At 47.0% G+C, this 26500-nt stretch overlaps 1 protein-coding gene across 3 annotated transcripts in view; it reads left to right on the forward strand.

The window, feature by feature from the left end:
- LOC128702400 (insulin-like receptor) overlaps positions 1-26500 on the forward strand; it is a 191010-nt gene that overhangs the window by 65178 nt on the left and 99332 nt on the right. For all 3 annotated transcript variants that reach the window (XM_070102173.1, XM_070102175.1, XM_070102174.1), the window contains one exon: positions 1-1957. This exon is cut by the window's left edge. In XM_070102173.1, coding sequence (XP_069958274.1) covers positions 1-1957 — 1957 coding nt within the window. The remainder of the gene's footprint in view (positions 1958-26500) is intronic.

A 26500-nucleotide genomic window follows, 5' to 3' on the forward strand; every position in this document is an offset into this window, starting at 1 on the left:
TATCTAGAAGCAAATATACGTGTGTGTCCACTTCCTAGGGTGACAAGAAGAATGAGAACTAATGTAGACAGCAAGTTACAGCTTGGCAAAATAAAAAGTTGTCAGTTTTACACAGTAAAAGTAATAGATAAGATACGGAATTTATTAGAGAGTCATAAAACTTATATTACACAGACATGTATAGCAGGTAGTGAGAACTACGAGCTCATTGCTGTAGAAAGTGACAACTACGAGCTCTCTGCTGTAGAAAGTGAGAGCTACGAACTCAGTGCTGTAGAAATTGAGAACTACAAGCTTTGTGCTGTAGAAAATGAGAACTACGAGCTCTGTGCTGTAGAAAGTGAGAACTATGAGCTCTGTGCTGCAGAAGGTGGGAACTGCGAACTCAGCGCAGTAGAAAGTGAGCACTACGATCTCAGCGCTGTAGGAAGTGAGAACTACGAGCTCTGTGCTGTAGAAAGTGAGAACACCGAACTCAGTGCTGTAGAAAGTGAGGACAACGAACTCGGTGCTATAGAAATTGAGAACAACGAACTCAGCGCTGTAGAAAGTGAGGACTATGAACGTAGTGTTGTAGAGAATGAGATTCACGAACACTGTGCTGTAGAAACTGAAAGCACTGAACACGGTTTTGTAGAAAGCAGTTGTGAAGTGCCACGCATAACACCACATTTGAACACACACCCTCCAGGGCCGAATGTTGATACATCAAGTAGGACCTTGAACAAAGTGTCAGTGGTTACCCAACAGCCCTCAAGTGCTCCTCCAACTAGAGAAGACTGTTTGATCACTGACAGGCAAACCACGCTCCTGAGACCTCACCATCACAGACAAACCACGCTCCTGGGGCCTCAACATTACAGAAAAACCACGCGCTTCAGGCCTCACCATCACAGCAAAGGTATGAGGCAGTTTTATCGTATTTTGAGCCATCTGCAGCAGACTCAGAGAGCCTGGAAGCACTTGCTTCCAGCATCGAGTCGACAAACTCAGAGGTTCTGGAAGCAGATTGTTCCAGCATCGAGGCAGTACAATCAGAGACTCTGGAAGAACATAGTTTCAGCATCAAGACAACACAATCAGAGGTCCTGGAAGCACATAGTTCCAGCATCAAGGCAACAGAGTAAGAGACCCTGGAAGTACATAGTTCCAACATCAAGGCAACACAATCAGAGGTCCTGGAAGAACATAGTTCCAGCATCAAGACAACACAATCAGAGGTCCTGGAAGCACATAGTTCCAGCATCAAGGCAACACAGTCAGAGGTCCTGGAAGAACATAGTACCAGCATCAAGGAAACATAGTAAGAGACCCTTGAAGTACATAGCTCCAGCATCAAGGCAACGCAATCAGAGGTCATGGAAGAACATAGTTCCAGCATCAAGGCAACAGAGTAAGAGACCCTGGAAGTACATAATTCCAGCATCAGGGCTCTATCTTTTCACCCCGTCTACCGACTACCGACCAGCATCTCATGCCTCGCCTACATCCTCGACTTGGGCGGAAGTGTGTGCAGGAGAAGGGACATCCGGAAGGGAAGGGCAGGTTGCCCGAGGTGCGCCACAGCACGACACAACACTCAACATGGCGGCCAGCAACATCAACAACATGAGAAAGACGGGTTTGTGTCTCCCAGCCACAGGTGACTTAAATCTCATTGTATTTTGCACTGAGACTATTCAAAGGGCTGAGGAAAGGACGTCCGTGAGTGGCCAGATAACAGCTGCTGAGAAAGTTGATCCAGTGAAGAGAAGAGAGAAGCTGAGACTAGTCAGTAGAGAAGAGATGGATAATCCCTTGAGTTGGGACACTGGACGTGGGCGTACCAGGAGGAAGAAGGGCGTGATGTGGGCGTGGGTCCTGGTGCTGCTGGTGGCATGGGCATGTGGATCACACGCTAGCACATACTCAAGGACTGGATGTGACTTCAACGGTACTTCACCTCTCCCTAACAAGCGTAAGTGATCCAGTGACCCATCTCTGTGTATTCACCTAATTGTGGTTGCAGGGGTCGAGACTCAGCTTCTGGCCCCGCCTCTTCACTGACTGCTACTGGGTCCTTCCTCTCCCTGCTCCATGAGGTTTATCATACCTCGTCTTAAAACTATGTATGGTTCCTGCCTCCACTACATCGCTTGCCAAACTATTCCACTTCCTAACAACTCTGTGGCTGAAGAAATACTTCCTAACATCTGAGTTTTCAGCTTCCAAGTCTGTGTGTGTGTATGTATGTGTGTGTGTGTGTGTGTGTGTGTGTGTGTGTGTGTGTGTGTGTGTGTGTGTGTGTGTGTGTGTGTGTGTGTGTGTGTATGTGTATTTGTGTGTGTGTGTGTGTACTCACCTAATTGTACTCACCTAATTGTGGTTGCAGGGGTCGAGACTCAGCTCCTGGCCCCGCCTCTTCACTGATCGCTACTAGGTCCTCTCTCTCTCTGCTTCCTGAGCTGTATCATACCTCTTCTTAAAACTATGTATGGTTCCTGCCTCCACTACTTCACTTGCTAGGCTATTCCACTTCCTGACAACTCTACGACTGAAGAAATACTTCCTAACGTCCCTGTGACTCGTATGAGTCTTCAGCTTCCAGTTGTGACCCCTTGTCCCTGTGTCCCCTCTCTGGAACATCCTATCTGTGTGTGTGTGTGTGTGTGTGTATGTGTGTGTGTGCATGTGTGTATGTACTCACCTAATTGTGGTTGCAGGGGTCGAAACTCAGCTCCTGGCCCCTGGTGTGTGTGTGTGTGTGTGTGTGCTACGGGGTATGTCCTACGAGGAGAAGTTAAGTGAAAACCTGACGGCACTGGAGGACAGGATGGACAGAGGGGACATGATAACGACATATAAAATACTGAGAGGAATTTACAAAATGGATAAGGACAGAATGTTTCAGAAATGTGACACAGCAACAAAGAGACACAACTGGAAGATGAAAATTCAGATGAGTCACAGGGATGTTAGGAAGTACTTCTTCAGTCATAGAGTTGTCAGGACGTGGAACAATCTGGAGAGAGTGATGTAGTGGAGGCAGGAGCCATACATAGCTTGAAGAAGAGGTATGATAAAGCTCATGGAGCAGGAGAGTGAACCTAGTAGCGACCAGTGAAGAGGCGGGGCCAGGAGCTGTGACTCGGCCCAAAACAACCACAAATAAGTGAGTACAAACAGTCACACACACACACACGCACACGCACACACACCCACACACACACGCACACGCACACACACACACACACACACTACTACGCACCTTGTCGTCAGGTGAGAGAGCGTCTGCCTGGTTATGTCTCCCCTCCCTGCATCACCCTGACCCAGGGAGAACACTCTCCTCCCTGCATCACCCTGACCCATGGAGAACACTCCCCTCCCTGCATCACCCTGACCCATGGAGAACACTCTCCTCCTTGCATCACCCTGACCCATGGAGAACACTCTCCTCCCTGCATCACCCTGACCCATGGAGAACACTCCCCTCCCTGCATTACCCTGACCCAGGGAGCACACTCCTCTCCCTGCATTACCCTGACCCAGGGAGCACACTCCTCTCCCTGCATCACCCTGACCCAGGGAGAACACTCCCCTCCCTGCATTACCCTGACCCAGGGAGCACACTCCTCTCCCTGCATCACCCTGACCCAGGGAGAACACTCCTCTCCCTGCATTACCCTGACCCAGGGAGCACACTCCTCTCCCTGCATTACCCTGACCCAGGGAGAACACTCCCCTCCCTGCATCACCCTGACCCAGGGAGAACACTCCTCTCCCTGCATTACCCTGACCCAGGGAGAACACTTCCCTCCCTGCATCACCCTGACCCAGGGAGAACACTCTCCTCCCTGCATCACCATGACCCAGGGAGAACACTCCCCTCCCTGCATCACCCTGACCCAGGGAGCACACTCCTCTCCCTGCATCACCATGACCCAGGGAGCACACTCCTCTCCCTGCATTACCCTGACCCAGGGAGAACACTCCCCTCCCTGCATTACCCTGACCCAGGGAGCACACTCCTCTCCCAGCATTACCCTGACCCAGGGAGAACACTTCCCTCCCTGCATCACCCTGACCCAGGGAGAACACTCTCCTCCCTGCATCACCATGACCCAGGGAGAACACTCCCCTCCCTGCATCACCCTGACCCAGGGAGCACACTCCTCTCCCTGCATCACCCTGACCCAGGGAGCACACTCCTCTCCCTGCATTACCCTGACCCAGGGAGAACACTTCCCTCCCTGCATCACCTGACCCAGGGAGAACACTCTCCTCCCTGCATCACCCTGACCCAGGGAGAACACTCTCCTCCCTGCATCACCATGACCCAGGGAGAACACTCCCCTCCCTGCATCACCCTGACCCAGGGAGCACACTCCTCTCCCTGCATCACCCTGACCCAAGGAGCACACTCCTCTCCCTGCATTACCCTGACCCAGGGAGAACACTTCCCTCCCTGCATCACCCTGACCCAGGGAGAACACTCTCCTCCCTGCATCACCATGACCCAGGGAGAACACTCCCCTCCCTGCATCACCCTGACCCAGGGAGCACACTCCTCTCCCTGCATCACCCTGACCCAGGGAGCACACTCCTCTCCCTGCATTACCCTGACCCAGGGAGAACACTTCCCTCCCTGCATCACCTGACCCAGGGAGAACACTCTCCTCCCTGCATCACCCTGACCCAGGGAGAACACTCTCCTCCCTGCATCACCATGACCCAGGGAGAACACTCCCCTCCCTGCATCACCCTGACCCAGGGAGCACACTCCTCTCCCTGCATCACCCTGACCCAGGGAGCACACTCCTCTCCCTGCATTACCCTGACCCAGGGAGAACACTTCCCTCCCTGCATCACCCTGACCCAGGGAGAACACTCTCCTCCCTGCATCACCATGACCCAGGGAGAACACTCCCCTCCCTGCATCACCCTGACCCAGGGAGCACACTCCTCTCCCTGCATCACCCTGACCCAGGGAGCACACTCCTCTCCCTGCATTACCCTGACCCAGGGAGAACACTTCCCTCCCTGCATCACCTGACCCAGGGAGAACACTCTCCTCCCTGCATCACCCTGACCCAGGGAGAACACTCTCCTCCCTGCATCACCATGACCCAGGGAGAACACTCCCCTCCCTGCATCACCCTGACCCAGGGAGCACACTCCTCTCCCTGCATCACCCTGACCCAGGGAGCACACTCCTCTCCCTGCATTACCCTGACCCAGGGAGAACACTTCCCTCCCTGCATCACCCTGACCCAGGGAGAACACTCTCCTCCCTGCATCACCATGACCCAGGGAGAACACTCCCCTCCCTGCATCACCCTGACCCAGGGAGCACACTCCTCTCCCTGCATCACCCTGACCCAGGGAGCACACTCCTCTCCCTGCATTACCCTGACCCAGGGAGAACACTTCCCTCCCTGCATCACCTGACCCAGGGAGAACACTCTCCTCCCTGCATCACCCTGACCCAGGGAGAACACTCTCCTCCCTGCATCACCATGACCCAGGGAGAACACTCCCCTCCCTGCATCACCCTGACCCAGGGAGCACACTCCTCTCCCTGCATCACCCTGACCCAGGGAGCACACTCCTCTCCCTGCATTACCCTGACCCAGGGAGAACACTTCCCTCCCTGCATCACCCTGACCCAGGGAGAACACTCTCCTCCCTGCATCACCATGACCCAGGGAGAACACTCCCCTCCCTGCATCACCCTGACCCAGGGAGCACACTCCTCTCCCTGCATCACCCTGACCCAGGGAGCACACTCCTCTCCCTGCATTACCCTGACCCAGGGAGAACACTTCCCTCCCTGCATCACCTGACCCAGGGAGAACACTCTCCTCCCTGCATCACCCTGACCCAGGGAGAACACTCTCCTCCCTGCATCACCATGACCCAGGGAGAACACTCCCCTCCCTGCATCACCCTGACCCAGGGAGCACACTCCTCTCCCTGCATCACCCTGACCCAGGGAGCACACTCCTCTCCCTGCATTACCCTGACCCAGGGAGAACACTTCCCTCCCTGCATCACCTGACCCAGGGAGAACACTCTCCTCCCTGCATCACCCTGACCCAGGGAGAACACTCTCCTCCCTGCATCACCATGACCCAGGGAGAACACTCCCCTCCCTGCATCACCCTGACCCAGGGAGCACACTCCTCTCCCTGCATCACCCTGACCCAGGGAGCACACTCCTCTCCCTGCATTACCCTGACCCAGGGAGAACACTTCCCTCCCTGCATCACCTGACCCAGGGAGAACACTCTCCTCCCTGCATCACCATGACCCAGGGAGCACACTCCTCTCCCTGCATCACCCTCACACAGGGAGCACACTCTCTTCCCTGCATCACCTTGGATCAACGTCTAGCGCAAGCTGGACGCCAAGGTATTGGTCCAGTGTGGTGAGAATGGTATAGCACTGCGTACCTTGTTCCAAGGTTCGTAGGTTCGAGTCTCCTTCAGCCAGAGATTAGTTTATACATATATATATATATATATATATATATATATATATATATATATATATATATATATATATATATATATATATATATATATATATATATATATAATGGGAGATGACTTTAGTCCTTATTTTAGGAACTAAAGTATTCCTGACTGATGGTGAACTGGTGACATGTAACCTTAATGACTCGTTAGCTCATAGTGTCACTATCTAGCTTACAGTGACACCATAAGCTAGATGGTGACACGGTTTATAGGTCAGATCTGTGACACTATAGAGCAGACCAGGAGAACTTGACCAGTAGAACTTGACCAACAGAACTTGACCAGTAGAACTTGACCAGCAGAACTTGACCAGTAGAACTTGACCAACAGAACTTGACCAGTAGAACTTGACCAGCAGAACTTGACCAGTAGAACTTGACCAGTAGAACTTGACCAACAGAACTTGACCAGTAGAACTTGACCAACAGAACTTGACCAGTAGAACTTGACCAGCAGAACTTGACCAGTAGAACTTGACCAACAGAACTTGACCAGTAGAACTTGACCAGCAGAACTTGACCAGTAGAACTTGACCAGTAGAACTTGACCAGGAGAACTTGACCAGCAGAATGTGACCAGTAGAACTTGACCAGCAGAACTTGACCAGTAGAACTTGACCAACAGAACCTGACCAGTAGAACTTGACCAGCAGAACTTGACCAGTAGAACTTTACCAACAGAACTTGACCAGTAGAACTTGACCAGCAGAACTTGACCAGTAGAACTTGACCAGTAGAACTTGACCAGTAGAACTTGACCAGCAGAACTTGACCAGTAGAACTTGACCAGTAGAACTTGACCAGGAGAACTTGACCAGCAGAACTTGACCAGTATAACATGACCAGCAGAATGTGACCAGTAGAACTTGACCAACAGAACTTGACCAGTAGAACTTGACCAGCAGAACTTGACCAGTAGAACTTGACCAACAGAACTTGACCAGTAGAACTTGACCAGCAGAACTTGACCAGTAGAACTTGACCAGTAGAACTTGACCAGGAGAACTTGACCAGCAGAATGTGACCAGTAGAACTTGACCAGCAGAACTTGACCAGTAGAACTTGACCAACAGAACCTGACCAGTAGAACTTGACCAGCAGAACTTGACCAGTAGAACTTGACCAACAGAACTTGACTAGTAGAACTTGACCAGCAGAACTTGACCAGTAGAACTTGACCAGTAGAACTTGACCAGTAGAACTTGACCAACAGAACTTGACCAGTAGAACTTGACCAGCAGAACTTGACCAGTAGAACTTGACCAGTAGAACTTGACCAGTAGAACTTGACCAGCAGAACTTGAGCAGTAGAACTTGACCAGTAGAACTTGACCAGGAGAACTTGACCAGCAGAACTTGACCAGCAGAACTTGACCAGCAGAACTTGACCAGGAGAACTTGACCAGCAGAACTTGACCAGCAGAACTTGACCAGTAGAACTTGACCAGTAGAACTTGACCAGTATAACTTGACCAGCAGAATGTGACCAGTAGAACTTGATCAACAGAACTTGACCAGTAGAACTTGACCAGCAGAACTTGACCAGTAGAACTTGACCAACAGAACTTAACCAGTAGAACTTGACCAACAGAACTTGACCAGTAGAACTTGACCAGCAGAACTTGACCAGTAGAACCTGACCAGTAGAACTTGACCAGGAGAACTTGACCAGGAGAACTTGATCAGTAAAACTTGACCAGTAGAACTTGACCAGTAGAACTTGACCAGTAGAACTTGACCAGCAGAACTTGACTAGTAGAACTTGACCAGTAGAACTTGACCAGCAGAACTTGACCACGAGAACTTGACCAGGAGAACTTGATCAGTAAAACTTGACCAGCAGAACTTGACCAGTAGAACCTGACCAGTAGAACTTGACCAGGAGAACTTGATCAGTAAAACTTGACCAGTAGAACTTGACCAGTAGAGCTTGACCAGTAGAACCTGACCAGTAGAACCTGACCAGTAGAACCTGACCAGTAGAACCTGACCAGTAGAACCTGACCAGTAGAACCTGACCAGTGGAACTTGAAAGTGGACTTGGCAGAGCATCCAGCACTGGTCTCACTCAACTACAAGGGTTGAGATAGGTGTGTGTGTGCACGTGTGTGTGTGTGTGTGTGTGTGTGTGTGTATGTGTGTATGTGTGTATGTGTGTGTGTGTGTGTGTGTGTTACACTGGTTGCTGATTGAATGTGTCAACTGCACATCTCCTTCTATATCAACCTTTGATATTTATAACAAGTTGAAAGCAATGTCAATATTATTATTGTTATTATTATTATTATTATTATTATTATTATTATTATTATTATTTATTATTTATTATTATTATTACCAATAGTAGTAGTAGTTTTAACAAAAACAGCAGCAACAATAACCACAACAATAACCATAACAACAGCAACAATAACCACTACAACCACAGCAACAACAACCAAAAACAAACCACAACAACCACAGCTACAACAACCACAACAACAGCAACAATAACCACAACAACCACAATCACAACAACCATAGCAACAACAACCACAATCACAGCAACCATAGCAACAACAACCACAATCACAACAACCATAGCAACAACAACCACAATCACAACAACCATAGCAACAACAACCACAATCACAACAACCATAGCAACAACAACCACAATCACAGCAACCATAGCAACAACAACCACAATCACAACAACCATAGCAACAACAACCACAATCACAACAACCATAGCAACAACAACCACAATCACAACAACCATAGCAACAACAACCACAATCACAACAACCATAGCAACAACAACCACAATCACAGCAACCATAGCAACAACAACCACAATCACAACAACCATAGCAACAACAACCACAATCACAACAACCATAGCAACAACAACCACAATCACAACAACCATAGCAACAACAACCACAATCACAACAACCATAGCAACAACAACCACAACAACAACAACCACAACAACAACTACAACAACAACTACAACAACAACAACAACCAGTGAATAAATTTAAAGACAGAGAAAACATCCCACTGCAGTAAAGAGTGATCAAAACATAGTTTCCAGTGGGTAATGTTTCGCCCTTTGTAACATCTCCAGGAGCACCAAAACCTCGCCTAAATTCTCCTCTTTGACAGACATACACATTTACATATATATATATATATATATATATATATATATATATATATATATATATATATATATATATATATATATATATATATATATATATATATATATATATGCAATAAGATCACAGTAAACAGGTGATTTCAGAATATACAAAACAACCACTCTGAAAGAATAGAGAAATTCCAAGCGCTTTCGTGACTACTCACATTATCAAGGAACTATGAAAGTGAAGCATCCAAGGAAGCTATATAAGGGGTCTGGCCAACACCTCACTATCAGATCCCACAACGGTTAAACACCTGACGCGCGCCGGCCCAACTGGACAGGTCCTTTGCACAACTCACCAACAAACTATTCTACCCAAGAAAATTTAAAAATTATTATTTGTCCAGTGTATTATTAAATTCTTCCCAAATTCTATTAATTATATATGGATCTAATTTATATAAACCAAAGGAAATATTCATATTATTGTCAAAACTGCTTTTTATGAAACAAGATTCAATTATATTCCTGTCGACCATGGACTTGCTTGATACTACTTTCTCAACTTTTTGAAAATCAATTGGATGGTTAAAATCTCTTACATGAATAAATAGAGCATTGGAATCTTGTCCAGTTCTAATGCTATATTTATGTTGTTTTAATCTTAGTTCGAGATTTTTACCAGTTTGACCGTAATAAACTTTATCGCAAATTTTACAAGGAATCTTATAGACACATCCATCAGCATTTTGGGGGGAATTCTTTATCAAAAGTTTTTTCACTGTATCAAGATTTTTGAATACAACTTTAATATTAAAAGTCTTAAGAAGAGAAGGCACATCAACCAAGTTTTCATGGTAAGGGAGAACCAACATATTTTTAGTTGAATAAGGCTGGTTGTCCCTTTTTGGATTGTAAAAAGTATTTCTAGCAACTTTAAAAGATTTATCAATTACATTTCTTGGGCATTTTAAATCATTACCTATTTCATAAATTTTGGATATTTCCTCATCTATGAACTCAGGACTACAAATTCGTAAACCTCTCAAAAACATTGATGAGAAAACAGACAGTTTGACTCTATCTAGATGGGAAGAATAATAGTGGACATAGGAACAGTTATTTGTAGGTTTTCTGTAAATTTTAAATTTTAATTCATTATTACCCTTAATAATTAAAACATCTAGAAAAGGCAATGAGTTATTTTCTTCAAACTCAACAGTAAAGTTTATAGAATGGGCTAAGTTATTTAATTTTACAAGGAAATGGTGTATATCTACATTTTTGGGCATAAGACAAAATATCATCAACATATCTGAACCATTTAGCTATATTAGGGAGGATTGTGTTAAGCAACCTTGTTTCAAAAAAATCCATGTATAGGTTACTAAGAACAGGTGAAAGAGGATTTCCCATTGCCATACCAAACTTCTGAGTGTAAAACTTATCATTAAATACAAATTTTGCATCAACAATGCAAAGTTTAATAAGTTTAATGATAGTAGGAACTGGCAATGGTAAATCATAGTTAACGAGTTCTTCAGATAAGAAACTTAATAAATCATCAACAGGAACTTTCGTAAACAAGGAAGTAACATCAAAACTGACCATGTTAAAATCATTTAAGTCAGTCAAGGAGCTTAATTTATCAACCAAGTCTATGTTGTTTTTAACATTAAAGTTAGAAATTTTGCCAACAATAGGGCTCAAAATATCAACAAGCCATTTGGATAATTTATATGAAACTGACCCTATGGAGCTAATAATTGGTCTGACTGGATTCCCTGGTTTGTGTGTTTTTATTAGTCCATACATGTAAGGTAAAGATGGATTAGTGGAAGTAAATTGTTTGACTAATTCATCTTTACCTTTCAGTAGAAGTTTTATTGTTTTATTGAAATTGCTGTTAACGGTTTCTAGGGGATTTTTCCTAAGTTTAGAATAGGTTTCAGTATCATCTAAGAGATTATTCATTTTTTCTTGGTAATCATTTTCTTTCATAATTACTATTGCATTTATTTTGTCTGCTTTAGTAAGGCGCAAATTTTTATTGTTATTAAGTGTATCATAAGACTTAAAGAATCTTTGAGGGCAATTGGGAATGTTTGGTTTTAACACAGAGCTATATACCATTCCTTTACTAATATTAATTTCATCAGAGGATAAATCAGAAAATTTTTCAAAGTTACAGAGTGGTTGTTTTGCACATATATATATATATATATATATATATATATATATATATATATATATATATATATATATATATATATATATATATATATAAACACACACACACACTCCTCAATTTTCCTATCCCCTCCCCTCCCCTCCTCTCCCCTCATCCCCTCCCCTCCCCTCCCCTCTCCTCCCCTCCCCTCCCCTCCCCTCCCCTCCCCTCCTCTCCTCCCCTCCCCCTCCCACATACGACAGGTATATATATATTTTTTCAGGTAATGAGACATTCACTTCACTGGAGTCTCCAACAATGAGTTTTGACCTCAGATGTATTACGTTTCGCCCAGGAGCGTAACGAACGGGTTTTCAGAGCTGGGAGGGAGGGAGAGAGGGAGAGCAGGTGCGAGTGAGGGAAGGAAGAAATAGAGGCAGAGAAAAACGAGGAAGGGAGAGTCAGGGAGAGTAGGAATGTAGGGAAGGATAGAGAGAACCAGGGAGGGATACAGAACCAGGGAGGAATAGATGGAAGGGAAAAGAATGAGGGGGGGAAAGAGGGACTATCTACTTAACCTCTACCCATCAGCAGTCATTATCTACCTCACATCTACCCTCCAGCAGTTATTATCTACCTCACATCTACCCTCCAGCAGCCATTATCTACCTCACACCTACACGTCTACCTAATTCATGACCTCCCGCTGCCGGGCCAAGGTACCAGCGGCCTCAATGCGACGTTAATCACCGCGACGTTAATCACCGCGACGTTAATCAACGCAACGTTAATCAACGCAACGTTAATCAACGCTCTTCATGACCACAAGAAGGCAACGACTGTGGAACATCTGCACGTCTTGATGTTAGGTGTGCGTTAGTGTTCTCTACGACGCATTCAACTCCCTGGAGAGTCTCCAGGCGTCAGGCGCCCTGCTGGCTACCGTATATCTGCACGCCACTAGTGTCGCAGGCACGAATTTCACGTGCAATTATTTCTGATTTGCTTTAAATAAAGTTCTTTATTCCGTCCTTGGAGGGTAGCAGTGCACGGTAGTGGTGCACGGCAGGTAGTTCTGCCTGATGTTACGTGCTCTGTATGTGTTGGTGCACGGCAGGTAGTCTTGAGGTCTGCTGTTACGTGTATTGCACGTGAAATAAAACCAAGACATACATGTATTTAGTTTTATCGTTATTTCCTTGAGCAAAAACCTCATGTGGGTCGTTAAGCTAGCTGACTTGAATCATCTGGTGTTGACGACCTGTAGCCAAGGTCACTAGGGGGTTCTAACTTGACCCTGACTTGACCTTCAGGCTTCCTGCTGACCAGGCTCAGGTGCGGCTGTATCTGATCTGAGTGGGTCGGAATCCGAGGCTTATTTGTCAAGACTGAGGGACTGACCACCTACTATCAAGACTGAGGGACTGACCACCTACTATCAAGACTGAGGGACTGACCACATACTATCAAGACTGAGGGACTGACCACCTACTATCAAGACTGAGGGACTGACCACCTACTATCAAGATTGAGGGACTGACCACCTACTATCAAGACTGAGGGACTGACCACCTTCTATCAAGACTGAAGGACTGACCACCTTCTATCAAGACTGAAGGACTGACCACCTTCTATCAAGACTGAAGGACTGACCACCTGCTATCAAGGCTGAGGGGACTGACCACCTCAAAGTTACCCTCCCAGGTTAGGTTAGGTAAGGTTCGTCAGGAAACTGTACAAGTGTTTCCTAACGCTGGTCTTAGATGATGACCCGCCATTAGAGCCTCTGGTCAGGGCATCCCAACTCACTACCAAGGAAGACATGTTGAGATGTAGAATCTTAGACTCACGAAATCGTAATGACACGATTGCAAACAAACCATACCACGGGTGGGGCTTGAACCCGCAGTCAGAGAGTCGTAAAACTCCAGACCGACGCGTTATCCACTAGGTCAGCTGGCTACAATCATCCATCTAACATATGCAACAATTTCAACAGTAACAAGAGCTTTTGCAACATAGTTGAGGTCTCAGTAGTAGTAACCAGTTACCAGTAACCAGTGTACCAGTAGATGACTCACTACCAACCGTCTCTGCCTGAGTCACTGTCTGTATTCATATTGTGCTGACCACAGCAGTATTCAAAGACCCCCTCACATATGAGTACTGTGGGCGGCCAGTCAGTCATACGAGAGTGAACAAGGAGATAGGTACGGCTGTTTGGGCGCTACCCACATTATCCGTAATTATACGTACTTCCAGCCTACGTGAGTATTACTTTACCCTATCCACGTGTTCGAACTCCCACATGATAGAGGCTCTTGCCAGGAAGCTGGGGAAGAGGAACTGGCTCCTCTTCCCCACATAGCCACAATTCGTGGTATGGAGGAGCACTGCAATAGGCCTATTGGCCTTCTGAAATCCAGTTATCATCCTCACTCTTCAGGCAAATCTGTTTGTGACTCGATAAAATCCCATTGGGTGGGCGAAACGTTGTCAATAAAGTCTCGCATCTTGCTGCTAATAAAGGTCTACACAGAGCGAAACGTTCTCCTACCCGTAAAGGCATGGCCAGCAACCAGAGTTGCTCTCGTTAACACTTAAGAACAAAATTGTAAGTTGTGACGACATTTCGGTCCTGATCGGACCAAAATGTTGCTTAAAATTCCCTCTCAGAGCCATAGGCTCCTCAAATGATCGAGCCCGTTGTTATTGAAAAAATGAACATGCCAGTAGAGTATATTGAAGGGTATATCCAGATAGTATACTGAAGGGTATATCCCTATTAGCCAGCTGTGAGGAGTATATATGGGGGAGAGAGATAAAAACTCCAGATGTAATATGTGGTGGTTAAATGGGTGTGTAGAGAGTGAGAGGGAGAGACCCTGTGTTGTGAGAGCGAGAGAGAGAGAGAGAGAGAGAGAGAGAGAGAGAGAGAGAGAGAGAGAGAGAGAGAGAGAGAGAGAGAGAAAGAGAGAGAGAGTTCTTAATCTCATTAGGTTTCACATTGAACATAAAGGAAGAGCAAAAATTTTTTAGACTAAACTGTAAATCAATACAGTCAATGTATTCTGACAAATGTATTCACCACAGTCACTATTTCCTGTGTCTGTCTGTGGGCAGTGTCTGTCTGTAGGCAGTGTCTCTCTGTGGGTAGTGTCTCTCTGTGGGCAGTCTCTCTCTGTGGGCAATGTCTCTCTGTGGGCAGTGTCTGTCTGTGGGCAGTGTCTGTCTGTGGGCAGTGTCTCTCTGTGGGCAATGTCTCTCTGTGGGCAGTGTCTGTCTGTGGGCAGTGTCTCTCTGTGGGCAATGTCTCTCTGTGGGCAGTGTCTGTCTGTGGGCAGTGTCTCTCTGTGGGCAATGTCTCTCTGTGGGTAGTGTCTCTCTGTAGGCAATGTCTCTCTGTGGGCAGTGTCTGTCTGTGGGCAGTCTCTCTCTGTAGGTAATGTCTCTCTGGGGAGGTGTTGGGGGGTTGTATTACCCCTAAAGTAACTTCCCTCTCATCCAGACTTGTTCCTGACGTACATTAATTACCCTTCAGGATGACAGTGTCAGAGACCTCCTGGAAGTCCTATAACATACAGCCTAACCCATCCTTCTCTGACGGCTGACCTCTGCCAACTCTCTGCGACACTGACACTAGATTCTGTAAGATTGGATGGTCCGTCTCTAAGCCGCTGCTAGTCTGACACCCAGATTTTGTGAGAAAACTTTTGCTCTTAAAACGTAAGAAAGGAGGAACACTGCAGCAGATATACTGGCCCATGCTAGGCAGGTTCTTCTCAAAATCAAATCCACGAATAAAACTATTTGACCAACGTATCGGTTGTCTCCCACCAAGGCAGGGTGACCCGAAAAAGAATAAACACGCTCATTATCACTCACTCCGTCACTGTCTTGCTAGAGGCCTGCCTACACTACAGTTAATAAACTGTAATATCCTCACCAGTCCTTCAGAGTGCAGACATTGTACTTCCCACCTCCAGGACTCAAGTCCAGCCTTCCGGTTTCCCTGAATCCCTTCATAAACATTACCTTGCTCACACTCCAACAGCACGTCAAGTCATAAAAATCGCGTATTACTTTACCTAAATTTGAAGCTACGCAAGGTTTTAGCTTCAATGACCCTTCTAGGTTATTTCCTTCTTCCTCGCCTTAAATGGTATGCAAGCCAGAGATAACGAATTAAAATTAAGCATTTTCCGTTGTTTTGACAATGATACAAGACTATCTTCCGGTCATGTGTTATCTCTCAGGTGTGCAGGGACGTGTCTGTGTGTTAACAAGGCCCTTAAGGGGAAATTCAGGTCCTTCTCTTAGTTCTCAAAGTTCACTCTTGTTAAGCTCTCCAACCCATGTCAGTACTCTAGCATTATATATTTCTATATTCTCCAGCACTCATCTCTCCGGCTTAAGGTCTTACACACCATCGCTACGCTGTTGACAGGTCCCTAACTACCACCATCCCTACACTGGTGACAGGTCCCTAACTAGCACCATCCCTACACTGGTGACAGGTCCCTAACTACCACCATCCCTACACTGGTGACAGGTCCCTAGCTACCACCATCCCTACACTGGTGACAGGTCCCTAACTACCACCATCCCTACACTGGTGACAGGTCCCTAACTACCACCATCCCTACACTGGTGACAGGTCCCTAACTACCACCATCCCTACACTGGTGACAGGTCCCTAACTACCACCATCCCTACACTGGTGACAGGTCCCTAACTACCACCATCCCGCACAACTACACCAGAGTGACCATCTATCCCTCAATTAACAAAGTAACAGTGGTCTCTGATTTTAGCAGCGTGTTTGAGAACTTAAGTTCGGTTTTTATTCCATACTCTGAACGAGTGGATGAGAGGTGTGGAGGTGTGATGCTGGGTACCTGGATGACCGAGTGGATGAGAGGTGTGGAGGTGTGATGCTGGGTACCTGGATGACCGAGTGGATGAGAGGTGTGGAGGTGTGATGCTGGGTACCTGGATGACCGAGTGGATGAGAGGTGTGGAGGTGTGATGCTGGGTACCTGGATGACCGAGTGGATGAGAGGTGTGGAGGTGTGATGCTGGGTACCTGGATGACCGAGTGGATGAGAGGTGTGGAGGTGTGATGCTGGGTACCTGGATGACCGAGTGGATGAGAGGTGTGGAGGTGTGATGCTGGGTACCTGGATGACCGAGTGGATGAGAGGTGTGGAGGTGTGATGCTGGGTACCTGGATGACCGAGTGGATGAGAGGTGTGGAGGTGTGATGCTGGGTACCTGGATGACCGAGTGGATGAGAGGTGTGGAGGTGTGATGCTGGGTACCTGGATGACCGAGTGGATGAGAGGTGTGGAGGTGTGATGCTGGGTACCTGGATGACCGAGTGGATGAGAGGTGTGGAGGTGTGATGCTGGGTACCTGGATGACCGAGTGGATGAGAGGTGTGGAGGTGTGATGTTGGGTACCTGGATGACCGAGTGGATGAGAGGTGTGGAGGTGTGATGTTGGGCATCTGGATGATTGCAAATAGATGGATGGGTGGACATGGAGATCGGTAGATAAATGGGTGGATAGGGAAGAAAGTAGATGGTAGGACATAGCTTAGAGATGAATGGGTGGATAGATTTTGATACATCTGAATGCAGGATAGATCTAAATACAGAACCCATCTCTCTCTCTCTCTCTCTCTCTCTCTCTCTCTCTCTCTCTCTCTCTCTCTCTCTCTCTCTCTCTCTCTCAGACCACATGGAGAAATATACATTTTTTGTATATGGTTAGCACCCAATACTTCCTGTGTTTTATAGTGACGAGTGAGGGGAAGTGTGTGTGTGTGTGTGTGTGTGTGTGTGTGTGTACTCACCTATTTGTGGTTGCAGGGGTCGATTCACAGCTCGTGGCGGGCCCAGGAGCTGCAAAGATGAATTTTGAAGGTGATTTTTTGAAGGTAAAAATTCATTTAATACACCAATGACACTAAAAATACAACAAAAATACAATAGGCTGGCTTGTGTATTTTCTGCCCAAGATGATGTATAAAAAAGTTGGCAACTTTGTGGAAAAATAAGACGAAAGTTAGTCAAAAATAGTTTTATATCGAGACTTTCTCAGCATACACCAGCTGTGTGTATGCCATACACCAGCTGTGTATGTCATACACCAGCTGTGTGTATGTCATACACCAGGTGTATGTCATACACCAGCTGTGTGTATGTCATACACCAGCTGTGTGTATGTCATACACCAGGTGTATGTCATACACCAGCTGTGTGTATGTCATACACCAGGTGTATGTCATACACCAGCTGTGTGTATGTCATACACCAGGTGTATGTCATACACCAGCTGTGTGTATGTCATACACCAGCTGTGTGTATGTCATACACCAGGTGTGTGTATGTCATACACCAGCTGTGTGTATGTCATACACCAGCTGTGTGTATGTCATACACCAGGTGTATGTCATACACCAGGTGTATATGTCATACACCAGGTGTGTATGTCATACACCAGGTGTGTATGTCATACACCAGGTGTATGTCATACACCAGGTGTGTGTATGTCATACACCAGGTGTATGTCATACACCAGGTGTATGTCATACACCAGGTGTGTGTATGTCATACACCAGGTGTGTGTATGTCATACACCAGGTGTATGTCATACACCAGGTGTATATGTCATACACCAGGTGTGTATGTCATACACCAGGTGTGTATGTCATACACCAGGTGTGTATGTCATACACCAGGTGCGTGTATGTTATACACCAGGTGTGTGTATGTCATACACCAGGTGTATGTCATACACCAGGTGTATATGTCATACACCAGGTGTGTATGTCATACACCAGGTGTGTATGTCATACACCAGGTGCGTGTATGTTATACACCAGGTGTATGTTATACACCAGGTGTGTGTATGTTATACACCAGGTGTGTGTATGTTATACACCAGGTGTGTGTATGTCATACACCAGGTGTATATGTCATACACCAGGTGTGTATGTCATACACCAGGTGTATGTCATACACCAGGTGCGTGTATGTTATACACCAGGTGTGTGTATGTTATACACCAGGTGTGTGTATGTTATACACCAGGTGTGTGTATGTCATACACCAGGTGTATGTTATACACCAGGTGTGTGTATGTCATACACCAGATGTGTGTATGTTATACACCGGGTGTGTATGACATACACCAGGTGTATGTCATATACCAGGTGTGTGTTATACACCAGGTGTGTGTATGTTATACACCAGGTGTGTGTATGTCATACACCAGGTGTGTGTATGTTATACACCGGGTGTGTGTATGACATACACCAGGTGTGTGTATGTCACACACCAGGTGTGTGTTATACATCAGGTGTGTGTTATACACCAGGTGTGTGAATGTTATACACCAGGTGTGTATGTTATACACCAGGTGTATGTGTTATACACCAGGTGTGTGTATGTTATACACCAGGTGTGTGTATGTCATACACCAGATGTGTGTATGTTATACACCGGGTGTGTATGACATACACCAGGTGTATGTCATATACCAGGTGTGTGTTATACACCAGGTGTGTGTATGTTATACACCAGGTGTATGTATGTCATACACCAGGTGTGTGTGTTATACACCAGGAGTGTGTATGACATACACCAGGTGTATGTCATACACCAGGTGTGTGTATGTTATACACCAGGTGTATGACATACACCAGGTGTGTGTATGATACCAGGTGTGTGTTTGACATACACCAGGTGTGTATAGGACATACACCAGGTGTGTGTATGACACCAGGTGTGTGTTTGACTTACACCAGGCGTATTACATACACCAGGTGTGTATGACATACACCAGGTGTATGATATACACCATGTGTGTGTATGACATACACCAGGTGTGTGTATGACATACACTGGTAGCTCTAAGTGTCTGCTGGTATTGGAAACTAGTGTGGCAGAGTTGCAGTATCATGCTTGTTCCTACCCAGGAAGAGAGGCACTGGAATTCATAAGAAACCACCACGAACGCCAACACTACGAACACAAGCACGAACGACACCACCAACACCAGCAGCCAACCTTGCCCTAATAGGCACATGTTGATCACTACTTACACACAAAAATATAGGTGCCAGATAGGGCAAAACATGTGCAGAATGACGTGTTCAATTCACCTCAACATTCAAACACGTCTAACCCACATGCGTATAGAACCCTTCTAGCCACCCGCCCAACCCTGGCTTGCCTGTCTGTCTTATGCATTAAGAGGGGCGTGTTTGAACCTCTCCGAACCTCCTCTCATACGCAAATATTTCTGGCAGAGGGAAGGCAACAATGATTTTGATCTCGTGTGAGGAGAGGCCAGGCACGGGAAGCACACACACACAGCGAGCGCGCTAGTCACGCCGTCGGTGCTCCGGGAATTTAAGTGTTTTTGAGGGCTACCTAAGTGTTCTGCAAGGGCTGCTAAGTGTGTCAGGGTAGTGAACAATCCTAGAAGTGTTTTTTTTAATTGCCTGAGCCACATAAGTGTGGGGAGAGCCACAATTTTGTAAGTGATCTGGAAAATAAAAGCGTTGTGGCACAGGCTAGTGTGTAAGGCGGCGTTGCCAAGTGTCACCCAAGAAAGGTAATAAAGTGAAACAATCGTGTGACCAGTGAAAGAAATACAGTGAATAGGGTACATTATTAACGAGAAGAAATTGAGGTGGATCTACGCCAGGACGTACATCAAGCTGGATCTACGCCAGGACGTCACATCGACCTGGACAATCTACAGGGCTACAGCTGCACTACAAGTACTGTATCACCTATGAGTGGTTGTTTGGGTGTGGGGTGCCAGGTTCCAATTAACCGCCAAGCTGAATGTGAATGGTCTAACTCTCATAGCACGATAAAGAATAGGCACTCAAGTATTCAATAAGGTTTAGCAAATGGTAAACCATTGAACAAGGCGATTAACTCACTATAAGCAGGTCGAGCATAGGCAACACTGTAAGGGTTGGAGTCAGGTCACAAGAGGTTGTGGACACAAGCGACAACTGAGAATCTACATTACACTCCAAGCACAAGCCACCTACTTTTCAGACACATAATAAACCCACACATAATTCGACACATAATTACACACACACACACACACACACACACATATGTATATATACACACACATACACAAACACACACACACACACACATACACACACACACACACCCACCCACATACACACACCCACATACACACATACACACACAAACACACACACACACACACACACACACACACACACACACACACACACACACACACACACACACACACACTGTAAGTAAGTGCCGGTAAGTCCCAGGAGGTTGGGGGTCAGGTCACAAGAAGGTGTGGGCAGCCAAGGACCACTGAGACTTACCTTAAACGCACAAGCCACCTACCCTTCAGTACATAATAAACCCACACATAATTCCACACACAATTACACACAAAATTACACACACACACACACACACACACACACACACACACACACACACACACACACACACACACACACACACAACACACACAACACACACACACACACACACACACACACACATACACTCCCCCTCACCACCGACATCTCACTACTTCCCCTGATCCCTCCCCTCCCTCGATCACCCTCCCCTCCCCCGTTCACCCTAAACCCTCCCCACCCCTCCCCACTCAGCTCCCACATAGCCACAGTTCCTCCACTACTTCCCCCTCCACACTCTGACATACACACTACTAACCTAACATACAGAACTACATAGGTTTCCCACTCTGAGGCAATCAGGATAAAACAAAAATGGGTTGCCAGAGAGCAACAAGAAAAACCAAGGGACAGGAGGAGGAAAATGCAAAGGAAGATTGGGCAGCAGAGCTCATAAAAAGGGATCATGAATGGGAAAAGAAACTAGAAGAACTTAGCATGAGAATGGAAGAGAGGATAGATATGGAAAGCAGGAAGTGGGAGGTGCATGTCAAAGCAGCAGAAGCTAGGATACAGAGTTTAAAAGAGGAATTGAAAAATCTGAAACAGCCTAAAGAATTAAAGAACATTTTGGGATTGACAACAGAGACTGCTACCTCAGCCACAAATAAGGGGACTGTAGGGAAAGAAGGGGCACAACTGCATGGAGATGCTCTATCAGAGGAGACTGTAGCAAATGAAAGAGCTAAGCTTTATGTGGAGGCCCAAACAGACAACAACAGAGCCCAAGGAAAGCCGAGAAGGGAAAATGACAGGCCACTGAGCCCAAGTACATTAGCCAGTGAAACTGATGAAAGGAAAGCTGCAGTGGAGGAAACCAAATTAAATGAGGGGATACACAGGGATATGCAGTGGGAGAATGAAAGGGTGAGGTCAGTCTTTGTGTATGGGCTCCAGGAAGTCGAAGGGGAAACATATGAAGCAAGAAAACAAGGGGAAAAAAAGCAATTGAAAGCATCATGAAAGCAATAGGAGAAGACGACATGACCCAGCTGGAAAATTTTCGGAGAATAGGGGGGTTTGTAAAAAAAAAGAACCCGGCCAGTGAGAGTGACCTTCAAGGCAGAAGCGACTCGGACCAGGATCCTGCAGGAGAAAGCACGATTAAGGGACATGACGGCATACAGGAAGGTGTATCTCGACTGCGACAGAACACAAGAAGAAAGGAAGAAACTGAGAGAGATGGTACAAAGGCGAAAGGAGGAAAGAGAGGGGATGGAGAAGACAGACAGGAGATCCCAGATCCAGGAAGAAGATCAAATATAGCCTCCCTCACAACTTCCTATAGAAGCCTCCCAACCAGGTCAACCCCAGTGCAACCAAACACTCTAAATCAAAACACCCATGCCACATCCAATGCCCCCACCCACTACATTACAAACTTCACCCCCACAGCAACAACCCATAGTTCCTTACCAGGTCTCCCACTTCCCCAACCCCAATATACTTCCCAGACCACAGTCTTAGAAAAGAAGTTGAAGGTGTGGTATACAAATGCAGATGGAATAACAAACAAGTATGAGGAGTGGCACGAAAGAATCAAAGAGACATCCCCAGACATAATAGCACTCACAGAAACAAAACTCACCAGAATAATAACAGATTCAATCTTTCCATCCGGATATCAAATCCTCAGGAAAGACAGAGGGAGGAGAGGGGGAGGAGGAGTTGCACTGCTCATTAAAAACCAGTGGGGTTTTGAGAAAATGGAAGGAATGGATGGCATGGGCGAAAGGGACTACTTAGTAGGAACAATCCAGTCTGAGGGACATAAGGTGATAATTGCAGTAATGTACAACCCACCACAGAACTGCAGGAGGCCAAGAGAAGAATACGATGAGAGCAACAGAGCAATGATCGACACACTAGCCGAGGTGGCCAGGAGAGCACACATGGGGGGAGCAAAGTTACTAGTTATGGGTGATTTCAATCACAAGGAGATTGACTGGGAAAACCTGGAGCCCCATGGGGGTCCCGAAACATGGAGAGCCAAGATGATGGATGTGGTACTGGAGAACCTCATGCCTCAACATGTTAGAGACACTACCAGAGAGAGAGGAGAGGATGAACCAGCAAGGTTGGACCTTGTATTCACCATGAGTAGTTCGGACATCGAGGGTATCATGTATGAAAGGCCCCTGGGAGCTAGTGATCATGTGGTTCTGTGCTTCGACTACATAGTTGAGCTCCAAGTGGAGAGAGTAGCAGGAATAGGCTGGGAAAAACCAAACTACAAAAGGGGGAACTACTCAGGCATGAATAACTTCCTTCAAGACATTCAGTGGGAGAGGGAACTGACAGGAAAACCAGTACAAGAAATGATGGACTATGTAGCAACAAAATGGAAGGAGGCAGAGGAGAGGTTTGTTCCCAAGGGAAACAGAAATAATGGGAAGAACAGAACGAGTCCTTGGTTCACCCAAAGGTATAGGGAGGCAAAAACTAGGTGTACTAGAGAATGGAAAAGGTACAGAAGACAGAGAACTCAGGAAAATAAAGAAATCAGCCGAAGAGCCAGAAACGAATATGCACAGATAAGAAGGGAGGCTCAGAGACAATATGAAAATGACATAGCATCAAAAGTAAAGACTGACCCGAAGCTGTTGTACAGCCACATCAGGAGGAAAACAACAGTCAAGAACCAGGTAATCAGACTGAGGAAGGATGATGGGGAATTCACAAGAAACGACCGAGAGGTATGTCAGGAGCTCAACACAAGATTTAAAGAGGTATTTACAGTGGAAACCAGTAGGACTCCAAGAAATCAGAACAGGGGGGCACACCAGCAAGTGCTGGATGAGGTACATATAACCAAGGAGGAGGTGAAGAAGCTGCTATGCGAACTTGACACCTCAAAGGCGGTGGGACCAGACAACATCTCTCCATGGGTCCTTAAAGAGGGAGCAGAGATATTGTGTGAGCCATTAACAAAGATCTTCAACACATCATTTGAAACTGGGCAACTCCCTGAGGTATGGAAAATGGCAAATGTAGTCCCAATTTTTAAAAAGGGAGACAGACATGAGGCACTAAACTACAGACCTGTATCACTAACGTGTATAGTATGCAAGGTCATGGAGAAGATCATCAGGAGGAGAGTGGTGGGGCACCTGGAAAGAAACAAGTGTATAATTGACAACCAGCACGGTTTCAGGGAAGGAAAATCCTGTGTCACAAACCTACTAGAGTTTTATGACAAGGTGACAGAAGTAAGACAAGAGAGAGAGGGGTGGATCGACTGCGTATTTTTGGACTGCAAGAAGGCCTTCGACACAGTTCCTCACAAGAGGTTACTGCAAAAGCTAGAGGACCAGGCACACATAACAGGAAAGGCACTGCAATGGATCAGAGAATATCTGACAGGGAGGCAACAACGAGTCATGGTACGCGACGAGGTGTCAGAGTGGGCGCCTGTGACAAGCGGGGTTCCACAGGGGTCAGTCCTAGGACCTGAGCTGTTCTTGGTATACGTGAACGACATAACGGAAGGGATAGACTCAGAAGTGTCCTTGTTTGCAGATGATGTGAAGTTAATGAGAAGAATCAAATCGGACGAGGATCAGGCAGGACTACAAAGAGACCTGGACAGGCTACAAGCCTGGTCCAGCAACTGGCTCCTTGAATTTAACCCTGCCAAATGCAAAGTCATGAAGATTGGGGAAGGGCAAAGAAGACCGCAGACACAATATAGTTTAGATGGCCAAAGACTGCAAACCTCACTCAAGGAAAAAGATCTGGGGGTGAGTATAACACCGAGCATATCTCCTGAGGCGCACATCAATCAGATAACTGCTGCAGCATACGGGCGCCTGGCAAACCTACGGATAGCGTTCCGATACCTCAGTAAGGATTCGTTTAAGACTCTGTACACCATCTACGTCAGGCCCATACTGGAGTATGCAGCACCAGTTTGGAATCCACACCTAGTCAAGCACGTCAAGAAATTAGAGAAAGTGCAAAGGTTTGCAACAAGACTAGTCCCAGAGCTACGGGGATTGTCCTATGAAGAAAGGTTGAGGGAAATCGGCCTGACGACACTGGAGGCCAGGAGGGTCAGGGGAGACATGATAACGACATATAAAATACTGCGCGGAATAGACGAGGTGGACAAAGACGGATGTTCCAGAGATGGGACACAGACACAAGAGGTCACAATTGGAAGTTGAAGACTCAGATGAATCAAAGGGATGTTAGGAAGTATTTCTTCAGTCATAGAGTAGTCAGGCCATGGAATAGCCTAGAAAGTGATGTGGTGGAGGCAGGAACCATACATAGTTTTAAGGCGAGGTATGATAGAGCTCATGGGGCAGGGAGAGAGAGGACCTAGTAGCAATCAGCGAAGAGGCGGGGCCAGGAGCTGTGAATCGACCCCTGCAACCACAAATAGGTGAGTACAAATAGGTGAGTACACACACACACACACACACACGCACGAACACACACACACACACACTATACCTCTTTGGCTTACCTCTTGGCTGACCACCTGGCTCACCACCTGGCTCACCACCTGGCTCGCCACTTGGCTCACTACCTGGCTCACCACCTGGCTCACCACCTGGCTCACCACCTGGCTCGCCACCGGCTCACCACCTGGCTCACTACCTGGCTCACCACCTGGCTCACCACCTGGCTCACCACCTGGCTCACCACCTGGCTCACCACCTGGCTCGCCACTTGGCTCACTACCTGGCTCACCACCTGGCTCACCACCTGGCTCACCACCTGGCTCGCCACCGGCTCACCACCTGGCTCACTACCTGGCTCACCACCTGGCTCACCACCTGGCTCACCACATGACTCACCACCTGGCTCACCACCTGGCTCACCACCTGGCTCACCACCTGGATCACCACCTGACTCACCACCTGGCTCACCACCTGGCTCACCACCTGGCTCACCACCTGGCTCACCACCTGGCTCACTACCTGGCTCACCACCTGGCTCACCACCTGGCTCACCACCTAGCTCACCACCTGGCTCACCACCTGGCTCACCACCTGGCTCACCACCTGGCTCACCACCTGGCTCACCACCTGGCTCACCACCTGGCTGACCACCTGGCTCACCACCTGGCTCACCACCTTGCTCACCACCTAGCTCACCACCTGGCTCACCACCTGGCTCTCCACCTGGCTCACCACCTGGCTCACCACCTGGCTCACCACCTGGCTCACT

Source organism: Cherax quadricarinatus, chromosome 80, assembly GCF_038502225.1.
Source record: "Cherax quadricarinatus isolate ZL_2023a chromosome 80, ASM3850222v1, whole genome shotgun sequence".
NCBI lineage: Eukaryota > Metazoa > Arthropoda > Malacostraca > Decapoda > Parastacidae > Cherax > Cherax quadricarinatus.